This window comes from Rhinolophus sinicus, chromosome 15 (genome assembly GCF_057876585.1).
Source record: "Rhinolophus sinicus isolate RSI-liver-muscle chromosome 15, RSI-T2T, whole genome shotgun sequence".
Taxonomy (NCBI): domain Eukaryota; kingdom Metazoa; phylum Chordata; class Mammalia; order Chiroptera; family Rhinolophidae; genus Rhinolophus; species Rhinolophus sinicus.
This window is the reverse complement of record NC_142515.1, coordinates 661722-687223: the sequence shown is the minus strand read 5'-3', so window position 1 is coordinate 687223 and position 25502 is coordinate 661722. Positions and strand designations below refer to the sequence as shown.

General features: G+C 53.3%; 1 protein-coding gene and 1 long non-coding RNA gene across 3 annotated transcripts in view; one reads left to right on the top strand and one right to left on the bottom strand.

The window, feature by feature from the left end:
- INPP5A (inositol polyphosphate-5-phosphatase A) overlaps positions 1–25502 on the top strand; it is a 168943-nt gene that overhangs the window by 32495 nt on the left and 110946 nt on the right. For both annotated transcript variants that reach the window (XM_019728303.2, XM_019728304.2), the window contains exon 2: positions 11273–11314. In XM_019728303.2, the coding sequence (XP_019583862.1) occupies positions 11273–11314 (42 nt within the window). The remainder of the gene's footprint in view (positions 1–11272; positions 11315–25502) is intronic.
- On the bottom strand, positions 13561–18348 carry LOC141572870 (uncharacterized). The gene is made up of 3 exons (XR_012498342.2): positions 17523–18348; positions 15313–15379; positions 13561–14945 (listed from the first exon to the last, which is right to left on the bottom strand). It is a non-coding gene; the product is annotated as an uncharacterized LOC141572870 (long non-coding RNA).

Sequence of the window (25502 nt, the reverse complement as noted above, 5' to 3'; positions counted from 1 at the left end):
GGCGGAAGGCCGACTGTCACTTCCTTCTAAGGGTGATTGCTAGCCTCAGTGGACTTCTGATCACACAGATGAGGCTTCCCTCCTGGGGAGCGGGACCGGTGTCCTGCAGGGACAATCAGGCCACTTGGGCAGGGTTTCCTGTGGAATTGCGCAGCGTTCCTCACGGACCCCAGAGGCCCCTGCAGGGCTAAGGAACCCAGGGCGTTTGCTTTAAATGACTCACGTTGGACCTGTTAAGCAAGTGCCTGAGGGAAATGAGTTTGTGCTTGTGCAGGGCCCGAGGTCACTGGTCTTTGAACGCAGGGACTCTCAGCACCAGGCAGCCTCTCGGGCTGGGGCGCTGCCTGCAGTCCACCCTCCAGACCCAAGGAGACCTCCTGACAGTGGTCATATGCTCCCACGACACAGCTCTGTGTGGTGGCCAGTGAGCAGCGGCTTCTTTCCCCCCCGGCAGGTCCCAGAGGCCAAGGGACCACACAAGGTCGGGGGGTCAGAATGGGGTTCCTGGTCCCCCAATCCTGAGCCCCCGGGGAAACGTGTCCTTGGGCCTGTCAGCTGCAGAAGGTGATCCTGCTGGAGTGGCCCTGCCCCTGCCCAGCGCTGCCTCCTGAGCCCGCCGCCCCTGGGAGGGGCGCTCCCTTCTGCACTGCCCGGGCTTCCAGCACCTTCTTCCCCTGCAGTGTCTCGCAGTGAGCGGGGGCTTCCTTAGGAAGTTCCTTCAGAAACTTCAGTTTTAACTACACACCTGCAGTCAGTCGGGATGTGTCTGAGCACCTGCTGTGCTCCCTGCCTGCAAGGCTGAGACAGGCGGGCCTGGGAGGTTCTGCACAAACTGTTGTCTCCCGGCTGGGGGAGGACAGACCAGAGATGGGTGTAGGTTCTGGCCCTCTGGGCATGTGTGCTCATGTGTGTGCGTGTGTATGTGTGTGTGCGTGTGTGTGCGTGCGTGCGTGTGCGTGTGTGTGCGTGCACGTGTGTGCGTGTGTGCGTGGTGTTTGGGAGGTCCAGGGTGACACTGAGCCCCTCCCCCACGTCTGGCTGCTCACAGCCTCCACCCACTGGAAGGCCGAGTGGGCGTGGGTGCGCCGTGGGGGACGCGGGCACGTATGCCATCGAAGCAGTTTTCACGGAGACTCAGATTCCTGATAACACATCTCACGGATTCTGACACGTACATTTTTACCATATTTCATGGATTCTGAGACGTGCGTTTCTATCATATTTCATGGATTCTGGGATGAGAGTACATTCTTCACATTGTCAGTATCTCTGAATTGAGAAGAGGCCTCAATGTTCCAAACTCATGGGGCGGCTGTGACATAAGTGGTGTTGGAATCAGTGAGATGTGATTGTCATGGCTGTGAAGCCGGGCTGTTGTCGAGAGAACGTCCCAGGCGAGTTGTGTTCTCGTGTGGTCTGGGTCTCTCCTGGGAAGAGGGTGACCCTGTCCCTGCTGGGAGCCGGGCTGGAGGGGCAGTGCGTCCTGGGACCCGGTAGGAGCAGCTGGTGTCTGAGTCCCGCCCTGCTGCGATCGGAGCCAGATTCCTTCTGGAAAGGGTCCTGTCCGCGGCCCAGAGCAGGGTGGTGTGGGGTAAAGTGAGCAGCAGCGTGGGCACGCAGGGCCTGCGGGGGGGAGACGGTGCTGCTGGAGCTGGCGTGGGGACACAGCGGTGGAGAACTGGGGCGCCTGCAGCGTGCGGGGCCCGACCCTGAGGGGCTCTAGGAGGGACGGTCACTCAGATTGTTGACCAGTGTGGGCAGGATGTGCCACCAGGACCAGTGCCAGGCTGGCCAGGCTGTCACACCTGGGTGACCACTCGGGTTCGGTGGGGGCAGTTTCTGGAGCTTGGCGAGCAGAGTTCTCTGCCCAGGGCCGTGGCCACACCCTGGCCGCCCCGCCCTGCAGGTGGGGCTGGCCAATGTCCACGGCATAGGCCACCTCCCGGAGGCTGCGGAGCAGAGTGGGGTGGGGGGCCCTTAGAAAGCAAGCTGCAGACATTGTGGGGCTCACAGAGTCAGGCACCCCACAGGGGACGTTTTCCACCTGCACACGTGAGGTCCTCACTCAGGCCATTTGTCCCCGATACACAGATACCCGCGTAGAGTTTGTAGTCGCGTTGACCCGACCGCCTCCCATGGCCTTGATGGTGCGTCCTTGTCCTGTTTTTCTAGCATGTGCTGACGGCCCACGTGTCCGTCTGGGGGGAGGTCTTCACTCTGTCAGTCTAACCGCCCCTCTGCCTGACCTTGACACTGTAGGCGTCTAGACCACGGGCCCTACTCTGCATCTTTCTTCCTGTTCATTTTGGGCAAAACACCCATGTGAGCGTGGATGTCCCTGGCCTCCCCTGGGGCCCTCTGCCCACTGTCACCTGGAGAGGAGGGCGCACGCGTCTCACCCTGGAAGGTCGTCCACACGTCTTTCCTGTGGGCCTTTTGCCCATTTTTCTATCACATATTTTGTTGTTTTACCTTGACTTTGAAGAGTTCATCAAATATTAGGAAGATTAACTCTATGTGTGATTTATGTTCCAAATATTTCCTATCAGTTTGACATTTGTCTTTTGATTTTGCTTATGGTTTTTTGCCATGCATAAGTTGTTTGTTTGTTTTTTAAATTGTAGCTGAGCGTATTATTGTTTTTAGAAATGGTGTTTGGATTTTGAGTCAGAGTTTGTTTTTCTGACATGAACTTTAGCATCAACTATCAAGCTTGGGCTCGGTAGGGTGGGTCACTTATTGGTGGCGGTGGTGGGACAGTGTCATTTATACACCAACCTGGAGCGAACTGATGGTTTTATGGTGCTGAGTCATCTTCCCTGAGAGCAAGAGCCTTTCCATTGATTCCTGTCTATTTTTGGTCTCTGCCAGCAATGGCTTAATGTCTTTCTCTTACAAAATTTCCACATTTTAAAGTTTATCCCTAACTTTTATCTTTTTTTTTTTCTGCTGCTGTTACAAGTGGCATTTTCTCTCCTGACACATCTGACTGGTTGTTTGTATTAATAGTGGCTGATGGTTTTTGTATCTTGATTTTTCATTTTGCTACTTTTCGTAAATTCTTTTATTGTTTGTTTCAGTTTCATGGCTGAGTCTCTGGGTTTTCAGATGTCCTGTCATGTCATAGGTGGATACAGGTCTTTCACTACATCCTTTCCAGCCGTTACGCCTCTAATGTTTCCTCTTTTGGATTGAGTTCCCTAATACCCTCCATAGAAGTTGTGGTGTCCTGACCTTAGTGGGTCTAGCTCTGGGGTGATGAGTGAATGTGTGTATGGTGTTAATAGTTCTGATATTCAACGTTGCTGCTATTAAACAAGAAATATAATTTCACTCAAAAAGCTAAACTATAGAATTATGGCATAAACGGAAGGAACATTGAAGGATAAATATAAACCCAAATATATTTGAATAAAAAAAGCCCATAGAAGCAGTAAATTACGGAAACGTTAAGAGTTGTCTGTTTGAATACAGGAATAAATATCTGATACGGCTAGTTATTGGGGGGTGGGAGGGCCAGGTGCGGACCCCACAGCAGCTCTTAGGAATAAGGACTCTCCGTGTAACACACTGTTGTAGGACAGTGGGCTTACTATTTGGGCAAAAGGAGTTAGATCCTTACTGCAGATCTCACACCAAAATAAAACCAAGAATGTTTAAAGTGATCCTTATTTTATTATACACACCGTGCATATTCATGATACTAGGAGGTGTGTTAGTTTTCTATGCTGTGTAGCAAATCACTACAACCTTACTGGTTTAAAACAAGCACTCGCTTTTCGTCTCCTGCTTCTGTAGCTAGAACTTGGGCATAGCCTAGCTGAGCCCTGTGCTGGGTTGGGAGAGCGGGGGGTCGCTCTGGGCTGCAGTCTCATCTGGGGACCGATGGGGAAGGATTTCTTCCCGAGCGCCCCCAGGTTGCTGGCAGAAGTCATCTTGGGGCCGTGAAATTCCCAGCAGTTTGTTCCTTCAGAGCTGGGGTGGGGGGGGGAATCCTCTGCTTCCAGTCTCTGACCTTTAGATCCTCTTTTAAAAGGCTCACCTGATGTGTAATAAGCTCAGACCTACCCAGGATGTGCCCCTTTAGATAAATGTAAGTTGAACTAACTTGGAAAATTAATTACATGCACACAATCCTTTCACCTCTACCATATAATGTCACCTGATCATGGGAGTGACAGCTTATCTCACACGGGTCCCACCCACACGGGGGAGGGGATCCTGTGGCGGGAACACCCTGGCGGGGCTCTGCAGGTACTTAGAGATAGGCCTTCTGCGGGAAGTCCCTGCACTTCCTGGTTCATCAGACTTTTATCACAAATGACTGCTGACTTTTATTGTAGAACTTTTCGGGGAATTTTTTTAACTTTTATTTACTTCTCTATTGCTCTTCCTTCTTTATGTGAATCCAAAAAACATTTTTTTTAAAAGATTTTATTGGGGAAGGGGAACAGGACCCCATTGGGGAACAGTGTGCACTTCAAGGACTTTTTCCAAGCCAAGTTGTCCTTTCAGTCTTAGTTGTGGAGGGTACAGCTCAGCTCCAGGTCCAGTTGCCGTTGCTAGTTGCAGGGGGCGCAGCCCACCATCCCTTGCAGGAGTCCAACCGGCAACCTTGTGGTTGAGAGGACGCACTCCAACCAACTGAGCCATCCGGGAGCTCAGCGGCAGCTCAGCTCAAGGTGCCGTGTTCAATCTTAGTTGCAGGGGGCAGAGCCCACCATCCCTTGCGGGACTCGAGGAATTGAACTGGCAACCTTGTGGTTGAGAGCCCACTGGCCCATGTGGGAACCAAACCGGCAGCCTTCGGAGTTAGGAGCATGGAGCTCTAACCGCCTGAGCCACCGGGCCGGCCCCTGTAAATCCAAAATTTTGACCTATATAATTTTCCTTCTCCAGAAGAACTATTAAAAATGTTACTTTTAGGGCAGGTCTACTGGTGACGAATTCCTTGGTTTTGTTTGTCTGAGCGTCTTTATTTCTCCTTCACTTTTGAAAGATAATTTTACCAGATACTTAATTCTCGGTTGGAGGGTTTTTTCTTTTTTCTTTCACCACTTGAAACATTTGGCTCCGCTCTGTTCCTGTGCATCGTTTCTGTTGAGAGGTTTCCTCTGATCCCTGTGCCTGTTCCTCCTCCAGTAGGGGTTCTTCTTCCTTCCGTCAACATGTTCTCGTTGTCTTTGGTTTTTCTGCAATTGGAATATTATATGCCTGTGAGTAGACTTTTGATGTCTACCCTGTTGGTGTTGTCTGAGTTTCCTGTGCTTGTTGTTTCGTGTTTGTCATTAATGCCGAAAATTGATCCGCTGTTAGAACTCCGGTTGTTTTCTGCTCTCGTCGGTCTTCTTTTGGAATTCCCATCACATGTGTGTTTCATCTTTTCAGATTGTCTCACAGTTCTTGTATGTTCTGTAATTTGTCAGTGTTTTTCTCCTCGCTTTTCAGTTTTGTAAGTTTCTATTGACGTCCCTTCAAGTTCACTAATTGTTCTCTTTGGCTGTGCCCAGGCCATTAATGAACCTGTCCGAGGCATTCGTCGTTTTGTTGTATCTTTTTATTTCTGTGATTTCCCTTGATTCCATTTTAGCATTTCCGTCTCTCTGCTTATATTGCTCATCTATTCTTGCATGCTGTCCTCTTTTTCCATTAGAGCTGCGTATTAATCACAGTTGTTTTAAATTCCCTTCCTGTGTCGTAACTGGGTCTGATTCTGATGCATCTGTTACATCATTGGACTGTTTTCCCCCCTTACGTTTTAGGATGCCTTGTAATTTTTTTGTAGAAAGCTGGATGTGTGTTGGGCGACAGGGACTGAGGTGGCCAGGCCTTTGTGTGAGGTTGTGTGTTAATCTGTGAGGGGCTGTTCCCTGTTTGCTGTTGGTGTGGGGTCGGGCTTCCACGTTCCTCATTTTTGTCTTTGGGGTTCCCCAAGAACTCCACAGTGGTAATCCGTGTCTTGCCCCTCTTTTGGCTGGAATCCATCGTCAGACACTGCAGTCCTGTCGGTGTGGTGTGAGGGGTGGGGAGAGGGAGCTTTTGTGACCTTATGGGCACATCTCAGCCTGGGGGTGCGCCTGCGTCCGGGGCTGTGACCCCCCCCCATCCCTCAGGTGAGCAAGGAAGGTCAGTTGGGGGGATGCCCTTTCCACAGGGGGGCTAAGGCCCTGGGGGAGTCTCCTCCCCTGCACAGTAGGTGTTTGTTATGGAGAAGGCTCTGGGTGATGTCGCAGTGGCCACCCCCACCCCCCCACCCGCCACAGCCAGCTGGGGAGCTTTCTCTGATCTTTGTGGTGAGTACCTGGAGGGTAAAACCTACAAAGATGTGGGGCCTTCCTTAAAATCGTGGTCCCGTGGAGTTTCTTACTGTCACACTCTGCACCCAGCTTTCAGCAGCTCATCAAAGTGACCGTTTACATCGTCTTCCTAGGCTGTGGTCCCAGCAGCCTCGCGGCCGGGCAAGCAGGCCTTGGCTAGGACTCCACTCACTTGTCTCTCCAGGTTCTGCTGCTGGTTTGCCAGCCACGTCAGCTCTCTGACGGGTCCGAGAAGAGTCACTGTAAGGGTGGGAGTGAGCACTGGCAGGCTCCTGCGCATGAGCTGCAGCTGGAGTCCAGTGCACTGGAAGGACGGTGGTTTGGTTCTTGTCAGCGTGGTCAGTGACCAGTGGCTTTCCGGCCATCGAGCCGCCCGTGCAGCTGTGGAGCCGCCGTCCGGTTATGGTGTGTGCGTTTTCAATGTGCCGCTGCCTCCTATCGTTTGGGTATTTGCAGGACAACCACAGCGGCTTTGGTTTGAAGTCTCTCCGTTTCCATGTATATTGTCTCGACCATGTTAATGTATCAACATTGTATTTGTTACCTAAACGGGACTTTGAAGTTTTCCTTTTTTCTATAATCTGGAGCTGTGCTGTGTAGTAATGTAGCCACACACTACATGTGGTTGTGTAAACTTAAACTCGAATTAAATAAAACAGAAAATTCGATTATTTAGTCACACTGGCCACATTTCAAGCACAAACTCGGCTATTGCACATGTAGAAAATTTCTGTCATCGCAGAAAGTTCTATTGGACACTGCTGAGCTACAGTCAGAGAAACGTCCTGCGTTGCTGGCCGTGTTCTGTCATCCAGACTGTCCAGTCAAGTGGCCACAGGTGGCCTCTGAGCCGGTGTGTTGTGTGGTGTGTATGTGTGTGTCTGAATTGTCGGCCTTTTCCTGGCTCATTCACAGCAGCTTTTTATGCAAATGAGCCCAACAGCTTTCCTGTGAGCTGCAAATAGTTTTCCGTTTGTCACTGCCTTTTATTGTGGCTTGTAGTGACTAGGGGTTCCCTAAAATGCTGCTCAAGTGTTCTGAGAGCTTTCATTGTTTTTCTTTTCCTCAAGCTTAGATCAAGAGTTCACAATACGAAAGTAATGATGGGAATTATAAGCATATTAAAAATGAAGAAAAGAAAAAGGCCTGGTGTTTGTCTCGCTCTCCTGTCCTGCCCTGTGAGCTGCCGAGAAGGCTCAAAGCAGCGCACGGCTCCCGTCCCGCGTCTGTGCCGGGCTGAGTCTCCATGCCCGGCAGCCTTACGGCCCTCGCGGGCCGGCACTGTGGGCCCCGGTGAGGAAGCGGAGGGCTGGGGCGGCCATTTCCGCACGGTCCCCTCTGGTCCCCTCTGCAGACCTCGTGCTGGTCTGGCCCTTGCCATTGGGGGCTTGTGTGTGGGCGTGACTTTTGTGTCCCGTCCCTCTCTCGTAAGGTGTAAACTGCTTCCATGCTAGTATGCGCTTCTCATGCATCGTTTGAATGGTAAAATCAGTACCATTTTAACCATCTGTAAATGCACAATTCAGTGGCATTGCATGTAGCACAGTGTCGTGTGGCCGTCACCACCATCTGCACCCAGAGCTTTCTTACTGTGTCGTGAATTCATTTTTGCTGCCTCCCTGTTGTTTCCTGTGTGGACATGCTGTGTAACCTCCTTCATGGGTGAGCCTCCTGTAACTCTTCTGGAGCGTTCTAACTGTAATTCTCTTGTAAATGGTGTTATTACAAACCTCTGTGTGGAGCAGTTTTGCTGTTTAGAATTACTGTTTTTAGGATTGACTTCCAGAAAAAGAACTGCACATTTCGAAGGGGCATTTTTAATGCCACAGTCATGTTTTGACAGTTTCTGTATATCCTGAAAGATAGCGAGAGCAGATTTAGGGGGTGTAAGAGGCAGGTGAGGTACGCGCTTTCCGTGATGCCGGTGGCCCGACATGCAAAGCCCAGCTCGGCCCAAGCTTTGGGCTGAACTGAGCTTTGCTCTGAGATCTAGCTTGTGTTTTTCTTTTAGTCTTACTTCAGTGGCTTTACAAATAACTCTGTATTAACCAAACATGGCTGTCGCACCGGGGAGGTGGCCCCCGCGTGGCCTAGGGCCTGGCCCAGAGCCCTCCTTGGGTCTCAGCCTCCACGTCGTCATGTCGGTCACCCAGAGTGGACCAGCCTGGGCGGGGCCCTCAGCGAAAGGGTGTTGTGGGAGGGCAGGTCTAATTTTATAAAAACTTCTGGGAATTGTGCATTTCTAAACCTCATTTTGGGTTTTGGCCTTGGCAGAAGAGCGTGCCTAAGAGTGTGGTGTGCGTGCATGTGACTGAATATGGGTGTGTATGACTGAGTATGTGTATACGCACATGTGTGTGAGCGTGTGCGTGTACACGTGTGTGCATGTGTCTCTGTGTGTACATGTGCGTGTGTGTGCGCATGTATACATGCTTGTGTCTCATGTTTAAGGGTCTGTCTTCTAGAACTTCTCAGCTATATAGGTGACAAAGCTTTTGAGTGCTTCTAACTGTTTCTGTTGCTGCCTTCCCTTTTCTCACAGCATGTTCTTGTGTGGTTCTGGGGTGTGGGCTCATGCAGAACAGGGCCTGGGGTCAGCCACCCGCTCGTCTGCAGAGGGGGGCTTTGGGAGCCCTGATCCCCTCACGGAGGACGGTACTTTGTTGTTAAACTCCTTCTATTCGGTGGGATAAGAGTTGAGGCAAATGTTAGACTATCAAGCTGCAAATTCAATTGTGATTTTCAAGCAATTGTTTCTCCATACACCTTCTGGAAAGCATTAGGTAAGTTAAGCAAGAGAGTTATATTTTATATGCAGAGTTTTAAAAGATTATATCCACATCTGCAGTTACACTGGCAGCGTCGACCACATTCTTCTTGCCAGGGTTTTGTCCCTTTGCCACGTGTGTGGGGTTGTGGCTCTTACAGTGATGCTGGGCCGTGCTGTGCAGGGTTTTCTCCCATCGGGTTGGCCTGTGGGACTGCCCCTTCTTATCACTGGGCTTGGAACTTTCATTTTTTTCATGTTTTAATAAAATGAGAGTACAGGACAGTGATGTCCATGGAACAAGTCTGTGGCCCGGAGGCTGTCCCTGGGGTTCCCAGTGTCCCTGGCTCAGGGGCTGAGATCAGCAGTGGCGGGGGCGGGGGCGGGACGTGCACAGCTCAGGGCTTTGTGGTGTCTTCACCGGCTTGTGTAACCTTAGCACAGTCAATTCTGGGACATTTTCATCACCTCACACGGGGCCCTGTGCTCGTAAGCGGACACTCCCACCCTCAAAGTGATCAGGCAAAGCCTGATTCCTGCCCCGATGGACTCGCTTGTTCTGAATGCCCCTGAAACTGAGCCATGCGTTTCATGCCCTTCTGTGTCTGTCACTCCGCAAGTCTCTGAGGCTTGTCTGTTGTAGCGAATGCCAGCACGTCGCTCCTGTGGATGGCTGAGTGACATCTGTGCTGTGGACAGGCCACATTTTGTGCCCACCCATCTGGACCTGGCGTTGGGGCTGTTCTGCCGTTGGGCACGTTGTGAACTGCTGTAAACACCGTGTCGTGTTCTTGTGTGGACACAGGTGTTCGTTCTCTGGGGCACACACCTGGGAGGGGCACTGCTGGGTCAAACCCCATGTTTGACATTTAAGGACCTGCCAGACCGCCCGCAGCAGCCACACCGCCAGCGTGTCGGCCCGCGCTGGCATTCCGGGGTCCCTCTGTGACGTCAGCTGTGGCGGCGGCTGCACTGGTGCCTCTGTGGTGTGGACCTGCCTTTCCCTCATGGCCGATGTGCTCAGCATCTTGCCACGTGCTTGTTGGTCATTCTGCTCAGCCCTCAGTCCACTTCTAACTGGCTGTCATCTTTCTGTGGCCCGCTGTTCTCTGCTCACCTGTGACGGAGACAATGGGAGGTGGCAGTGCCGTGCCCTCCTCATGTGCGGCAAGGGGGCTCAGGGGCTGCTGAGTGGGGGCTGCACCGAGCCCACCTCCGCCCCAGCTGGACCCCACCACCATCTTTCCCGGGTGGGTCTCCCTTGGCCCTCCCTTCTATGGTCTGGAAGCTCCTGTTCCACAGCTGTTTTTTTCCTTCCTTTATTAATTCACGGTCCGTTTTCTAAAGGTCAATCTTCCTGCTTTTCAGGACACTTAGAAACATTGGCAGAAGGTGCTGCCTGTGTGACTGGGCTTGTGACACGGTTGCATCTAGGCTGTGGGTGACAGTTTGGGGTTGCTCCAGCCCACAGCCTCGGGGGCTCTGCTGGGCCAGTGGCCTGAGGGCCAGGTGGGGCCTTACCCAGGGGTGGGGGGCTGGGTGTTGTTTTGAATTGTGGCAAAATACACCTAATGGAGTCGTCACCTTCAGTGTGTAGAGTGTACGGCTCAGTGGTGTTGAGCACATTTGCTCTGCTGGGCAATAGGTTTCTGGAACTTTCCCATCGCACATTTGAAACTGCAGCCACGAGCCTCTCAGGCTCACCGGGAAGGGGCCTCTGCCTGACTGTCCTCACGTCCACCCCCAGGCTGTGGAGTTCCACGTCGGGTTCTGTCGGGCCACGTGCTTCCCTCGCTGGCAAGCCCAGTGGTCCAGGATCCCCCAGCAGGGACGCCTAGGGAAAGTCTCGTTTCTCAGAGACTCGAGCATTCTGTGCTGGCTGGTCCCTGGACCATGCAGAGGCTGGAGCTTGGTACTTGGTGCCGCATGTCTCCCCGGCTTCTGGAAACCTGCCAGCTGTGGGCAGCCCCTCTGTGCCCACCAGGGGACGGGGTCAGGGCTGCAGGTCCCGTGTAGACGCCGGGCTCTGCGGGGCCTGCCCTTTGTCAGGCGAGGTTTGTCTCTGGGAAAACCTGCAGATGGGGTGTCCCCTGGTCACCGCAGTGAGGCCAGCAAACAGGTCTTCATACAGTAGCTTCTGCTCATGGCTCTGTCAATGGTCTCACTGTCTTTTCTTTTTAATTTACAGCCAGAAAACCTACAGAAGAACTGGCTTCGGGAATTTTATCAGGTAAGAAATACTTGTGACAGCGTGTTCCTTCCGAGGAACTGCTTATGCAAGAAGCATCTTACTTTCGTGGAAATCACACTTGTCTGCATAGCCTGCCGGCTTCTGCTGGCCCAGCACCCATGGTCACAGGCGTCACAGTTCCTCCTCAGGGCCCCTTTCACACCCCCTCCTTCTGGCCAGGATTCAGGGGACCGGGCAGCGGTCTCCACATTATCGGAGGGGGGAGGCCGCTGAAAGCTTGTGGGGACATTAGGCTGTAGCTTGAAGGTGGCGACACGGAGGGGCAGACAGTGTGGGTGATCGGGGAGGACGAAGGGCCAAGTGTCGGCCCGTTTGCTGCACGGGTGCTGACTGAGGCCTTATCTGTGGCTGCTCTGGATAGAGGCTGGGGAACAGCTGTGAAAAGGTGGACAGAAGGCTCTGCTCCCGGAGCTCAGCTCTGCGGGGTGACAGGTGAGTGGCACAGCCAAGGACGGCTCAGGTGCCCTGTTTCCCCGAAAATAAGACCCAGCCGGACCATCAGCTCTAATGAGTCTTTTGGAGCAAAAATTAATATAAGACTTGGTATTATATTATACCTGGTATTATATTATATTATATCTGGTATTATATTATATTATATTGTATTATATTATACCTGGTATTATATTATATCTGGTATAATATTATATTATATTGTATTATATCTGGTATTATATTATATTATATTACCTAAGACCCGGTCTTATATTAAGTTTTGTTCCAAAAGATGCATTAGAGTTGATGGTCCAGCTCGGTCTTATTTTTGGGGAAACATGGTATTTCCGTGACAGGATAGACGAGCAGGGCAACCTCGTGGGTCCTCGGTGGAATGTGGGCATAACTGTGCGTGCTGGGCCCTGGCAGGATGTTGGAGAGGCCTCTCTGAAGAGAGGTCACTCACACTCTGAGCGTCCAGCTGGGACTGGACGGCCAGGAGTTGAGTGTGACTGCAGCCTAGAGGGCCGACACACAGGCGCTGATAGGGACCAGGGCTGGTTAGGGTTCTGCAGTCACCACTGGGCATTGAGGGGCGGCCAGGGCAGAGCCATCCACATCCCACGAGATGCTCAGGGCCCAGGGACAGGGTGGTGGCAGGTCTTGCTCCCTTTCTGGAGGTGACAGCAGGGACTCAGAGGGAAGAGACTCGGGAGAGGCCCTCTCATCCCTCACTGTCCAGCAAGGTGTGTCCCCCTGTGGGATTTCCTGTCTGACCTGTATTGTCTGCCAGGCATCATGTTTGGTTCTTTGTGGGGATGGAAGGCAGATTCCCGAGAAGCAGCCGAGGCCCAGGAGGAAGGGGCCTCAGGAAAGTTCTGGAAGGGCTGATGAGAGCCTGCCTGAGGGACGGTCTCTGGTAGGGAGTAGGTCTTGTTTGCCCGTCAGCTGGCATGTTTCTGAACCCTTCCTTCCCAGTCCAGGTAGAAGTGGGACATCGGGGGCCCCTGGCTGAAGCCTGGGCCTGGCAGAGCTGCTGCCAGTGTCAGTCTCCTTGGGAAGCCAACCTTCTGGGGGAAGAGCAAGGTCCCCTTGGTGGTCAGGTGCTCACCTCGGGACCGCATGGCTCCCAGGCCTCCCTGTGCCCGGGGCTCCTTGGGCCTGGAGTAGTTTGGGTGAGAACAGCTGCCTTGTTACGCGCAGCTTTCGTTCCTTTGTTTGTATGACTTTCACAGGTGGGCCTGAGAGGTACGTGTGCAGCAATCTGAGATTGTTGGGGTGCCCCCAGGAGGGGCGAGCGGCAGCGGGCCTGGCTCCAGGCTGGGGTGTTCTGGCGGTGAGGGCCCGAGCAGATGTGGGGCCACCCTCAGGGAGGGGCCTGAGGGCAGCCGTGGGGCGTCGTGACCGTGCCACTCTGCCACTGTGCTCTGTGGGGTCGTCACAATCTGACCGTGCATCCTGCCCCTGCTGCTGATGTATTTGTTTAACTCTCTCACACGAAATGCAAGCTCCACTCTGCCACTGACTGGCTGTGGGTGTCCCCTAAATTCCTATGTCGAAGACTAACCCCCAGTGTGATGGTATTTCAGGGGGCCCTTTTGGAGGCCATTAGGGTTAGATGAAGTCATGTGGGTGGCGTCCCTGAATGGGGTTAGTGCCTTTGTGAGAAGAGGAGGACACCTCAGCTTGGCAGGTGCCAGGTGTTGGGGGGCCAGTGGTGAATGCGCCAGACATCCCTACCCTTGGGGGCCTCCACCGCATTGCGGAGAGAGAGCTGGGACACCCCAGGGTGGCCCAGGGAAGGAAATGAACCACCTGGGGGCTGGGGTGCTCAGGAGGCTCTCGGGGAGACAGCACAGAGACCCAGAGCTCAGGCAGGAGCAGCCGTTCTGCCTCCATCGGTCGGGTCCGACACTAGTTCAACCTGGGGGCAAGGGGCTGGGTTTAGCATTTCCCGTGTACACAGCTCAGCCTGCGGTGAGCTGCGGGGCACAGGGACCTGTGCTGCCTGGTGCGGTGTCCTGACCACCTCAGAGTGTGTCTGGCGTAGCGTCTGTGCTGGGCAACTCCTTGCTGAACTGTACGCAGGAAGTTGCCCAAAGCAGGGAAGTGTAGGTAAGCCCCTGCCTCTCGTGTGGTGTCCACACCCGATGTCCAAACGCTGTGTGACTGCAGTTGGGCAACCTTCCTTAGCCGGTCACAGATAAGTGTGTTTTTACAGCCCACTCTTTTTTGAGGTGAACTGGGACATCTTTATATGTAAATTAATATACATTGTCCATTTTAATGGCTTCGGAGCATTTCATTACATGGATAGGTCATCATTTAAATTAGTTTCAGTTAAAGTCATGTTTCTGTTGCTGGGCCTTAGGTTAAGTTTATAACAACGCTACATATAAATTTAGAAACATACGGTTTTAGCTCACATACAAATATAAAATGAATTTTATTGAGATAATAAATATTTATTATTTATCAACAAGAGGACCAGTAAGATATTCGAAGTGGCTCAAATAGACACATACGCCCGTTGATGATGCTGGAATTAATTTGCTTAACAGATGCAGACTGGGCCCCAGACGCTCCTGAGGTCGAGAATCATTAGTGTTGCCATCGGTTTTTAGGACTCACGGAATCGTAGAATAGCTCAGAGATAACTAAAGGGAGAGACAGCCCAACAGGTGAGCCGACCAAACAGGACGCTTGACCCCCTTTTTCTCATTTCAAAGTCTCTCACAATTTTTCCTGAGAGTTTTAAAAATACTGATGAGCAAATGTGCTTTGACTAACTTGAAGGAACAGGTAGCCAACTTTCTCTCCTGCCTTAAAGACATTAAAGCCAGAAAACACACGAAACTGCTTTTCCAACACCAGACACTAGGCAGCACAGGCCAGGCGGCAGGTCGGCTGGTAGCAGCGAGTGGCCGGAAGGAAAAACTCAACGATTTTATGATTTTATTGTTTGCATCCTCAACAACAATTACCAGGTGGCAAAGAAGCAGGGAAATAGGACCCGTAAGGAGGAGGTTTATCTGTTTGCTCAACCTGAGAGAGCCTGCTTTTGGTTTCGTTGATTGTGGTGGTGGTTTTTCTTTTTCTTTCACTGATTTCTGCTCTTTATTTTCTCCTTTCCTTTGATTACTTTGGGTTTAATTTTCTCTTCTATATCTGATTTCTGAAGGTAGAAGACAAAAATGACCAATTTCAGAAATTTGACATGGGGCATTATCACTGAAAATCCTGCAACATTAAAAAAATAATAAGGGTGATAGCATGAACTATTGGATGCCAATAAATTTGAAAATTTAAATTTGAAAGGAACATATTTTTGGAAAGACAACGAATCAGAGCTTAGTCATGAAGAAATAAATGGGCTGAATAGCCATCTATCTATTGAGTTAAAATTTTGCTCAACAGTTTCCTACAGAAAACTCTGCAGGACTGGATGTTTTTCCTGGCGAATTCTGGCAAATGTTTAAGCAAGAAACTAACAGTTCTACAGAAACTTTTCAAGAAGCTCGAAGCCTGAGTGATGCCCCCACCTCGTCCCGTGGTGCAGCGAGCGTTGCAGGCAGGCAGAGCCACGTGGTGAAAGCATTGGCTGATCTCCTGCGGGGAACAAACGCACGATTTCATTAGACTTTAGCAAATCAAGTATATAAAACTATAGACATAATACAGAGGGTGCCTAAAAAAAAGTATACACATCTTAAGAAAGGAAAGCTGTATTAAAATTGTAATAATGTACACTGATAACACAAGATGAGTACTAGTCATGTTTGACGTCTGCAATGACAAGAGGTGCTCACAGTGGTTCCCATCAGCGTCCAGACACTTCTGAGGACGGCGAACGACTGCTTGGGCAACGCTGACCAAAGTGTCCACTTGTGTCGCTGCTCATGCCATTCCAATGTTTTCCCTAAGCACCATGTGTCTCAAACATCACAGCTGGGGGCAGTTGTGAGGCTGTTGGAGGTTCTGTTCCGTACTTAGGCCTCCATGGTCGTTGTACTTCCACAGCGTTCTCGCAATTCAAATACCACTTCAAAATGGTCTTGCGCTCCTCAGATGACAACCGAGCTTCTGCCATTTCCTTTGACTGTCCTGCCTGTCGCTGGGTGATGCTAGCATTCATTTGATTAATGCCATCTTTTGAGCGAATGTCACACTACACATTGCTACCGTAATTTAATTCCTCTTTTGAAAAGTAATACATAGATAATGTCTCTTAAAATGTACATACATTTTTTTGGCACCCCTGGTACATAACTAAATGTGATACACACACAAGTTTATAATACACGATATATCACAAGTTAATACGTCACCACCAAGGAATGCCCGCCTGGCTTAACATTCAGGCCCACCCAGGCCCCTTCTCTTTCCTCACTCTGGCCCTGCCGTGCCCCCCGCAGTCCTGGGTCCAGCTGCTCCTGACTCCCCAGGTTTTCGTTTCAAGCCTGGGCCTCTCCTTCCTTCCCAGACCCATGGTCCCAGCTGCCAGCCTCCCCTGGGTGGCTCTTGGGCCCTTCAGACTGAGCTTCTGTGTCCCCCCCCCCCCCACCCAGTGTCACCTCTCAGCGGATGCAGCTCCGAGCTCAGCTGCAGTCACAGATCGCGCTGGACCTTCCCTGTCTCTCCCATCGCCCATCCCTCGTGTCAGCAGGTGCTGTCTCTACTGCCACCCTGTCTAGGACTCTGTCCTCTGTCCCTGGCTGGCAGCAGTGGCTTCCTTCCTGCCTCCCCCCACCCTGCAGCCTGCACAGGGGCCTTCCAGGTCCTGTGTGAACTCACTTCCCTGCACCTCAGGGTCTGGACTTCCCATGCTTTGGAGAAATAGCTTACAATGTAACATTCATTGTAAACACGAAGATAGTTGCTTCTGATTCACATAGAAAACACTGGGCTGCAGGGCTCTATGCTTTCTGTCCTGTTTCCTTCAGTCACTATCACATTGTTTGCCAGAGTCAATGGCAGTTGCTGTGCAGGGGGGGTTTGCTGCCGGAGACTTGGCCCCTCATCCCTTGTAACCACAGGAGCAGCCCTGTGACGCTGCGACTCTGGGATCCATTTCACAGATGAGAAAGCAGAGGTTTGGAGTAGTTCCGAGAGCTGCCCGGCTAGACCACCAAGTAGTCCCGGTCACAGGATGGGAGTCCCTGATTGCAAAGACTGTGCTGGTGGCCGAGCAGGGGGACACAGCCGTGGGCAGGAACCCGCTGGGGTGTCTGGCGGGAGCTGCTGATCACACTGGATGGCAAGTTGGTCGGTGGAGGGAGGCGTCAGGTGGCACAAGAGGGACCAGCGACAGGGAGTTTGGTCAGCAGTGTTGGCAGGGCAGGTTTGCTCCCCTGGGCTGGGCAGACACAGGGGTCCTGCGTGGGCCGTGGGCCCCGCCAGTGACAGAGGGCAGGCCACCTGCTGTGGGGAGTGGAAGGCGCCGATCTAGACCCTCGAGGAGGAAGGACTTTCGCTGGGCCAGCAGGCGGCGTGGGACCCCAGGCCCGAGACAAGAGGGGAGGGGTGCAGGTGCTGTGGACTCTGGTGGCTGGCTTGGCTGCGCAGTGATGACTCTTAGGGGCTCTCGCAGGCCCGGGCAGGGGACGAGGAGACAGCGTGTGCCAGCGCCTGTGGGTGTAGGTGGCCATCGCGGGGGCAGGGCTCTGGAGGCTGCTGATGTGGGGTTTCTGGGTGGGCCCTTGGGGGGCGCTGGGAAGGGTGGGAGGGGCCGTGATGGAGAAGGGATGCTCACCTGGGGGGAGCCACTGTGATAGAGGCAGAGGGCGGCAGGTCTCCCTGGATGGACCCTCTGTGCTGCGTGGTCACAGGCCCCACGTAGGGGAAGCAGGGCTGGGTGGACGTCTGCACGGGGTGGGGAGTGGCTTCCGGGAGGAGGTTTCCAGACAGGGTTCTGAGGCGTCTTGCGCTGTGACCCAAGGCTGCAGCCGCCGCTGGTCCCTGCAGCCAGTAACGAGCCAGGAGATCACATGTGAAGTGGTGGGGAGACCCCGTGAGATCCCGCTCCCACCTCAGGAGGGGACATGCTGTCAAGTTAAAATCTGTCAGTTCACAGAGAGCTCTGAGGTCCAAAGCACGAGGTTTTGTGAGGAGCGAACCAAGCTCCACAGTAAGAGGAACAGCCAGGGCCGGGGTGAACTACAGTCCCCTGCCCAGGGGACAGCCCACGAGTGTGGCCAGGACCACAAGAAAAACCCAGCCCCGTAATCGGGTGGATGGCAGTGGACGACAGCCGCACTTGCCCAGCACGTGGGCTGGGAGCTGCCTGGTACTCAGGTGGCCACGCCGCCTGCTGGGGAGGCATCTGCTGGGGAGGGCGTCTGGTCAGGGCTTCCTCCCGGGGGTGGGGCCGCACGCAGCCCTGGAGGGAGGGGGCAGCCTGGGCCTCCACAGCCCCCGCCCACCCAGGCCAAGGGTGGGCGGGCATCTCCAGAGCAGGGTGTCTTCAAAGCACAGTTGGTAAATAGCAGCAATCTTTTCCTCTCAAGAAATTCTTTTGTCCCTTTTCTGCCCCTTATCTTGGGTATCAGGCTTCCACTCAGTTGTTTGTAGGATGTAATTCCTTTTTAGGTCACTCAGATACGCCTCTTTGCAGAAGGCCTAACAAGGCCTGGCTGTTCTATTTTTAGCGCTGACTCCTGGCCAGGGAGGCAAGGGGAGGGGACAGTGGCCGGGCAGGGCTGTGTGCTGGTTTCCTGGGAACCCCGAGTTGCCTTTCTGCCCGGCCATGCCGCCTGCCCCGCATCAGGAAGGCGCTGCGTTTTGTTTGGCTGGTTGCTCTGTATTTTCTCTGTTAATTCCCTGTGTTCTTTCTTGCCAAAATCTGTAATTTACTCGTTTCTAAAATATTTGTCTTCAGCCTCCTTCCTATGAAAGAACCCGCGTATTCTTATCAGTTGCCTGTGTTTTACACTAAAGTTAGAAGCAGCTCCTTTTCGTGTGGCGTTTTGATCAAGCACACGTGCAGCTTTGGGCAGCGACTCGCCTGGAGTCTCGGGGGAAGGTGGCCAGCGTCACCGCCAGCCAGGGTGTGAGCACCTTGGGGGGCGAGGCCACCTGCCTGGGCCTGTGCTAAGTTCTTGCTTTTCCGTGATGTGTTTCCCAGCCACAGGCTGAGACAGGCTCCCTGAGTGGGCCACACTGGGAGAGGCTTTTCCTGCCCGTCCTGGACATGCCATCGGCCCCGCAGAGGTCTTTGTCCAGCGCCACCCAGGTCCCAGAGCTCCGTCCCAGCTGGGGAAGGCCAGCAGCTCTGTCCTCAGCGATTTGTGTGTGGCTGGCGGTGGTGGGGTATGACAGCCAGGCCCGGTGGCTCCCAGCAGCCACCACAGCCCATCTCTCTGGCGAGCCTGGTGGCATCAGACTCACTGCCGGTCAGGGGCTTCCTCTGTGTCCAGCCTGTGCCCAGTGACTGTCCAGGGCAGACTCATCTGGAAGTAGACTCTCAGAGGTCCCTGGGACTGGGCACGGGGACCCCGCCAGGAAGGGACAGCAGGAATCCAAGCTGTGTGCTCCGGGGAAGGCCCTGCAGGGTGGCCTGGGCCTGCTCGCAGGGGCTGGAGGGTGTCAGGAGTTTGGAGCCCGGTGTTACATGCAGCAGGATTAGAAATCTAATTCTATAAGCCCACAGTTGGGTACGTTATGGTGAAACTGAAGGTCACGAACGCCGCACACTCATCATCCTAATTACCCTAGTACATTTCTCTGTGGGGCCCTGGTCATTTATACCTGCAGTGTCTTCAGAGGGAAATACACGTGTGGTGCCGCACCTCTCCGAAACTCCGTGTACCATGACGTCACGTCTGGAGCTCGAATCGGCCTCGTGGGGCCTTTACACACGGAAGTGGGTTTTGCCCCAGAGCTCGCTGTTAGCCCCTTCCCAGCACACTGGCCTGCAGACCAGAGGAGCAGGTGCCGTCTCACTGAGCACTGAGGACACATCTGTCCCCAGGGCAGAGATTCCTGGGCTGTTTCCGACTGGAGCGTGGGGTTCCTTTGTCAAGCAGTACACTGCAGCTCAGGTAGCACCTGTCACTGGGTAGAGGTCTGGTGAGAGTGCTGGGGGGGCTATGGGTGGGGGCTGTCAGAACGGTCGGCCCGGGGCCCAGGCCCTCTCCCCTCCTGCCACGTAGGGGATGCCTCACTCCGTCCCCCAACGGAGCTGTCGGGGAGCTGTGCATTGGCCCCGTGACGTGCATTGGCCCCGTGAGGTCCCCCCGCCGTGTTCACTTGCAGAGGGAACAGTCCTTTCTGTTCACAGGCATTTCCTGCAGCACGTCGCTGAAATCATCATCTCCCCATGAGCAGTTGATTTTCTCGTCTCGTGCCGTAAATCCTTTAAAACAAAGTCTTATTTGTGTGTCGCCGTCTGGCTGTGAGAGATCACAGATGCCCTAGCACAGGTGGCTTTACCTCTGAGCTCAGCCTCCGCCCTCCCTGCAGCCGGCAGAAGAGGATTCCGCTGCGTTCCCCAGTGGTGCAGGAAGAAGAGACAGGAGCTGTCCCCTGCCTTGTCATTCAGGGGTCTGGGAGATCAAAGATAGAAAGAAAAGGACCTTTCCCATCACCCAGTGGCATCCAGTGGCGTTCGCCCAGCTCCAGCACTGCCCTGGTGGTGGCTCAGTGAGGTGTCCTTTGGTTTCTGGTTTTGCTCCCACTGAGTTAAACGGTGAGTGTTTTTATTATGACGAATTTCACACAGAGAGAGAGATACCGCGTGAACCCCGCCCGCACTTCCCAGCTCAGGGCGTTTCTTCAGTCACGCCCCCACCGTTTGAAGCCACAACCAGTCAGCATCATTTCACTGGTGACACTCCAGTCTGGGTGTCTAAGAGAATTTAAAAGGACGCCCCTCAGTGTCAATATGTCCACAAAGACGAGCAGCCGCATCGTATCCTGAATGTCGCCTGCGTTCAGCTCTTCCCAGCTGTCTCATCATTTGTTCGTAGCTTGTGTAGTGAAATGGACAGGTAGAAATTAAATGTCTCATAGCTTTGCGGACAGTAGACTTCACATATTTAAAGTGTGAGTTGGGCGGGTTCTGTGGTGCGTCTGCAGCTGGGACGCCACCACGAACCTCTGAAGGAGCTTCCGTCAGCCCGAGTCCCGGTGCCCTCACCGCTCCCTGCAGCCCTCGCTCCTGGCAGCCCCGGTTTGCTTTCTGTGCTCTCAGTGGTGCATCAGTTTGCATCGTCTAGACTGCCATGGAAACGGAGTCACACAGTGTGACAGGTTGACAGTGTGCGCTCTGCCTTGTCTGGTTGTCTTCCCTCAGCTTGATTTCGGTTCCATGTGGTCAGAAAGCAGAGTCCATGTGGCGTCCAGCCCTCAGAGGCCCTTGGGGCCTGTTTCAGGGCGCAGCACAGGGCCGTTCTGGGTGTGAGGGCTGGACAGAGGGTGTGTCCATCAGCCGTCATCCACCTGTTAGATCAGGGTGTCGTCTGCAATTCTGTCTCGACTGACTGTGGGTTTGTGTGTGCACGTGTGTGCACGTGTGTGTGGACGCATCTGTGCATGTGTGCACATGTGTTTCTGTTATCAGTCACACCACGTACTGTTGTGCTGTGTTCTGGACGGACCGTCCAGTGGTCATTACAAAATGTTCCTTGTGTCCCTCCAGTGTGGTCGTGCCAGCCCTCCCAGGCCCAGCGTGTGCGTGGCGCGTCTTCTGTCCGTCACGGCAGCCTGTCCGCATCTCCTGTCGGAAGCCTGTCTCTTGCAGGCAGTGTGTGCTTCAGTCTTGCATTCTTATCTGCCCATCACCCCTGCCCTGAACTGGAATGTCTGCACAGCACTGTGGTCGAGCAGGACTTCCTGTGATGGTGAAAGCGTCACTTTCTGTGCTGACCAGTCCGTAGCCGCTGTCCACGTGTGGCCGCTGACTGCTCCAGACGTGACCGGTGTTGAATTTTAAACATTAATCTCAGGGAAGAAATGGAGGAGAAACACAAAGGCATCGCAGGGAAGAAGAATAAACGAGAAAGTGCTGCTGACTTTGCAGCCGCCTGTGACTGGCTGCAGGTCGGACCGGGACCCTGTCACCACTGACAGCTGACTTCGGCTCTGCCGCTCAGTGTCTGTTCCCGGTTTTGCCCTCTGTCTCCCCATTCCTGTTTTCTTTTGGGTTATTTCAGGGTTTTTTGCATTCCATTTTAATTTTTTATGGGCCTTTTGTCTTTTAAAAATATTTTTAAGTGGTTACCCTGGGTTTGTGACCTCTGGGCGTCAGTGTTTTATCATCTACCTCGAGCTGACATAGCGCTGCTTCGCGGACCAGGCAGAACTCTTGAAATCATATAGGTTTCTGTGTGGCGTGTGGAGTGTCTGGGCACTGACAGCCCCAGTAAACAGCACTAACTGCGGATTTAAATGAGGGTCAGCATAGCACCCCCACCCCAAGCCAGCCGGGCTGGCCGCCTGGTTTGGAACGGGTCGGCCATGCCCACTCCGTAGCTCTGCTGTGGTTCCATGCTTGTCCACACTGGCACGGTGGGGCAGTTGCCATGGAGATGTTGCCAGCCCCACCCTAGTAGACTCCTCATGATGGGCTGATGGAGACAGGGTTTCCCAGGTTCTGTGTGTGTTGAAAGCCGTTTTCCTGTGGCTTCGACATTTGAAGGACACTTGGCTGGATAATTAATCCTTGGTTTGCACTTTATTTCACTGCGATATTCAAAGTTTTTCATCGCTGCCTTCCGTTATGTGTTGGTTTCGACAAGTCTGTGCCGTCTGATGGCTTCGATTTTAGTGTTAACCGCTCTGTGTCCCTGGAGGCCTGGGGGACTGTACCCGTGTCTCTAAAATCTAACAGTGTCACCAGGCTGTGTCTTGGAGTTGATTGTTTTGGGTAATTTCCTCAGGTGCTCACTGAACTCTTTCAGGGTGTAAGTTCGGGTCTTTTTCTGTTTGGACAGTTTTCTTGTATTATATTTTCAGTATTAGTTCTGGTCCTCCTTTGGTTTTCTCTCCAGGGACTGACGGTATGTATGTTCTGCCTCCTTCGTCCACCTCCGTTTTCACGTCTCTCTCTCCTAGTCTTTTCTCGTTACATCATTTTCACTTTTTTGGTTGGATTTTCTGGCTTCAGTGCCCCTTATGAATTTTCCTATCAGTCGATTCTCCCTTTGGACTTTGTAATTTATTCCTCTTTTCAGATGCTTTTGTCTCTTTCTTCTCTTTCTTCGCCCAGGTTATTCAGCATTCGTCATTTCTCCCTTTTTCTCCCTCTCTCTCCCCCTCTCTGTCTCTCTGTCTCTGTCTCTTGGGTCCATTTCTGCTTTAGTCTAGCGTTTCTGGTTTTGCTTTCTCATATTCGCAGATGCTTGTCTGAGTGTTTTCACTCCTTCTCTGCTTCGGGATCCTTCCTGGGTGGGGGCCTTCTCCTGGGTTTGTGTAACTGCTCTCGTGTTGCCCCAGCCTCCCTTTGTCCATCCGATGCCGGATCCCTAGTCCCACAGCGCCCTCTTCTGTCTGTCCAGCAAAGTCCAGGTAGTCAGGGGCCTGCAAGTGTCTGTCTTGACAGTGATGGGTGACTCGTGGTCCCGTCTTGCAAGCCCCTGTTCTTTCTCCCCTTCTGGTGCTTTCCCCCAGGCGCCCAAGGCTGTGTCTTGCTCTTCCTGCACTGTTTCCTTCTCCACAGTGTGTCACACATGGGTGCCTGCCCTGCTCTGCAGTCCCTTCCTCGTGGCCTGGTCGTGGCCGTGCTGATGAGCCCAGTGTTTTCCCAGTGTTTTCAGATGCAACACGTTCTGGCCACACAATAGAATCTGCCTCAGGGCTTCCCCCATCGGTCCCCGTCTGCCAGTGTCACAGAGTGTGACGCCATGCTGTCAGCTGCAGTCACCCAGAATTTATTCATCTGACCACTGGATGTTTGTCCTTTTGACCAACATGTCCCGTCCCCCTGCGCTCCCCCCGGGTGGCGACCCTCACGCTGCTTCTGTGAGTTCAGGGTTTAGATCCGCATGTGAGTGAGGCCACGCTATGTCTGCCCTTCCCTGTGTGACCGCTCACTCAGCATGACGCCCGCGAGGTCCACCCATGTTGTCACAAATGGCTGTGTGTGTGTATTCTCATGCTGCCCTTTCGCCTTCTCTTAGCAGCTGGGATATTTCCATAAAGACAGGCTTGCCCTCTCCTGTTTGTTTCTCTAGAGATTCGATAGCACAAGAATGGCAGGATAGATTCCTGCTTCGTTCTCTTTATTTAGCAGCTGTCAAAAGTGTGTCCTGATTGCAAGCTGACCAATGTGTATCATCAGCGTTAGTGTCATTCGGACTCGCGGGCGTAAATCTATGCTGTTGGAGCCCATGGAAGCAGTAATAGTCCGTCCTACGTGCAGTTTGTAATGTCAGGTGAAGTTACAGTTCTTAACACACAGGAATCAGCCCAGCTGCCCAGCCGGACATGGTCAGAGCTCTGGGCACCTTCGGAGAGTCCTGCCGTCACTCCCACATGCCTTTGGTGACCATGTGGAAAAGAGCACGGAGCAGGGTGTCCTGTGCCTGCCGTCAGCAGACACTCCGTGTCGGCTCACGAACCTGCCTGGCACATGGAGAGGCTTGGAGCCCAAATGCCCCCTTGTGTTGTGAGTGAGGCGAGTGCTGGGAGAGTCTGGTTTCTGGGCGTGGGCTCGTTCGGCGTTGGGCTCCTCTCCATGACCAGTCATGGCTTTTTTTCTGTTCATGCAAACATCTTGCCATTTTAATAACTGACTTTTCAAATGAAATGAGATACTTTATCTGTTTATTTGTCTGTTTATCTGTTTATTTGTAATTTTTTAAAAAGATTTTATTGGGGAAGGGGAACAGAACTTTATTGGGGAACAGTGTGTACTTCCAGGACTTTTTCCAAGTCAAGTTGTTGTCCTTTCAGTCTTAGTTGTGGAGGGCGCAGCTCAGCTCCAGGTCCAGTTGCCGTTGCTAGTTGCAGGAGTCCAACAGGCAACCTTGTGGTTGAGAGGACGCGCTCCAACCAACTGAGCCATCCAGGAGCTCAGTGGCAGCTCAGCTCAAGGTGCCGTGTTCAATCTCAGTTGCAGGGGGCAGAGCCCACCATCCCTTGCGGGACTCGAGGAATTGAACTGGCAACCTTGTGGTTGAGAGCCCACTGGCCCATGTGGGAATCGAACCGGCAGCCTTCGGAGTTAGGAGCTCAGAGCTCCAACCGCCTGAGCCACCGGGCCGGCCCCTGATTATAAATTTGTAAATTTCCAAGGCGACCGCATGGCGTTCCCGGCGATGGGCCCCACTGCCATCGACACACCTGCAGTGTCCTGGTCCCCTCTCCTGTTGGTCTGTCTAGCCTGGGGTACGGGTTTCATGAGCCCCTCACAGATGGCCTCTGGCCTCTCGTGTCCGTCTTCTGCTTTCTGTGGGTTTATTTGCTGCTGTCTGTTCGGCGGCCAAGGGTGGCAGGCCAGCTGGGGCAGCTCGGAGAGAGTGGGACCCCTGCTGGGGGTGGCCGTGCCCGCCCCCCAACCCCCCCAGTGCTGCTTGCCCTCTGTCTTCCTACCTGGTGCCAAAGTCCAGTTCTTGCTGTGAGGTCCTGGGGAACTCAGCCCACTCTCCAGCCAGAGGAGGAAGTTGGGGCCTGGTGGCGTGCGGCTGGGGCCAGCTCTGGGTCCTCTCCGGAAGCTCGGCAGCTGGGCTCCTGGCCCTGGGGACCCCGAGCACCCCCAGGCCGCTCACGTCTGCAGCACCTGCCACTGGTAATC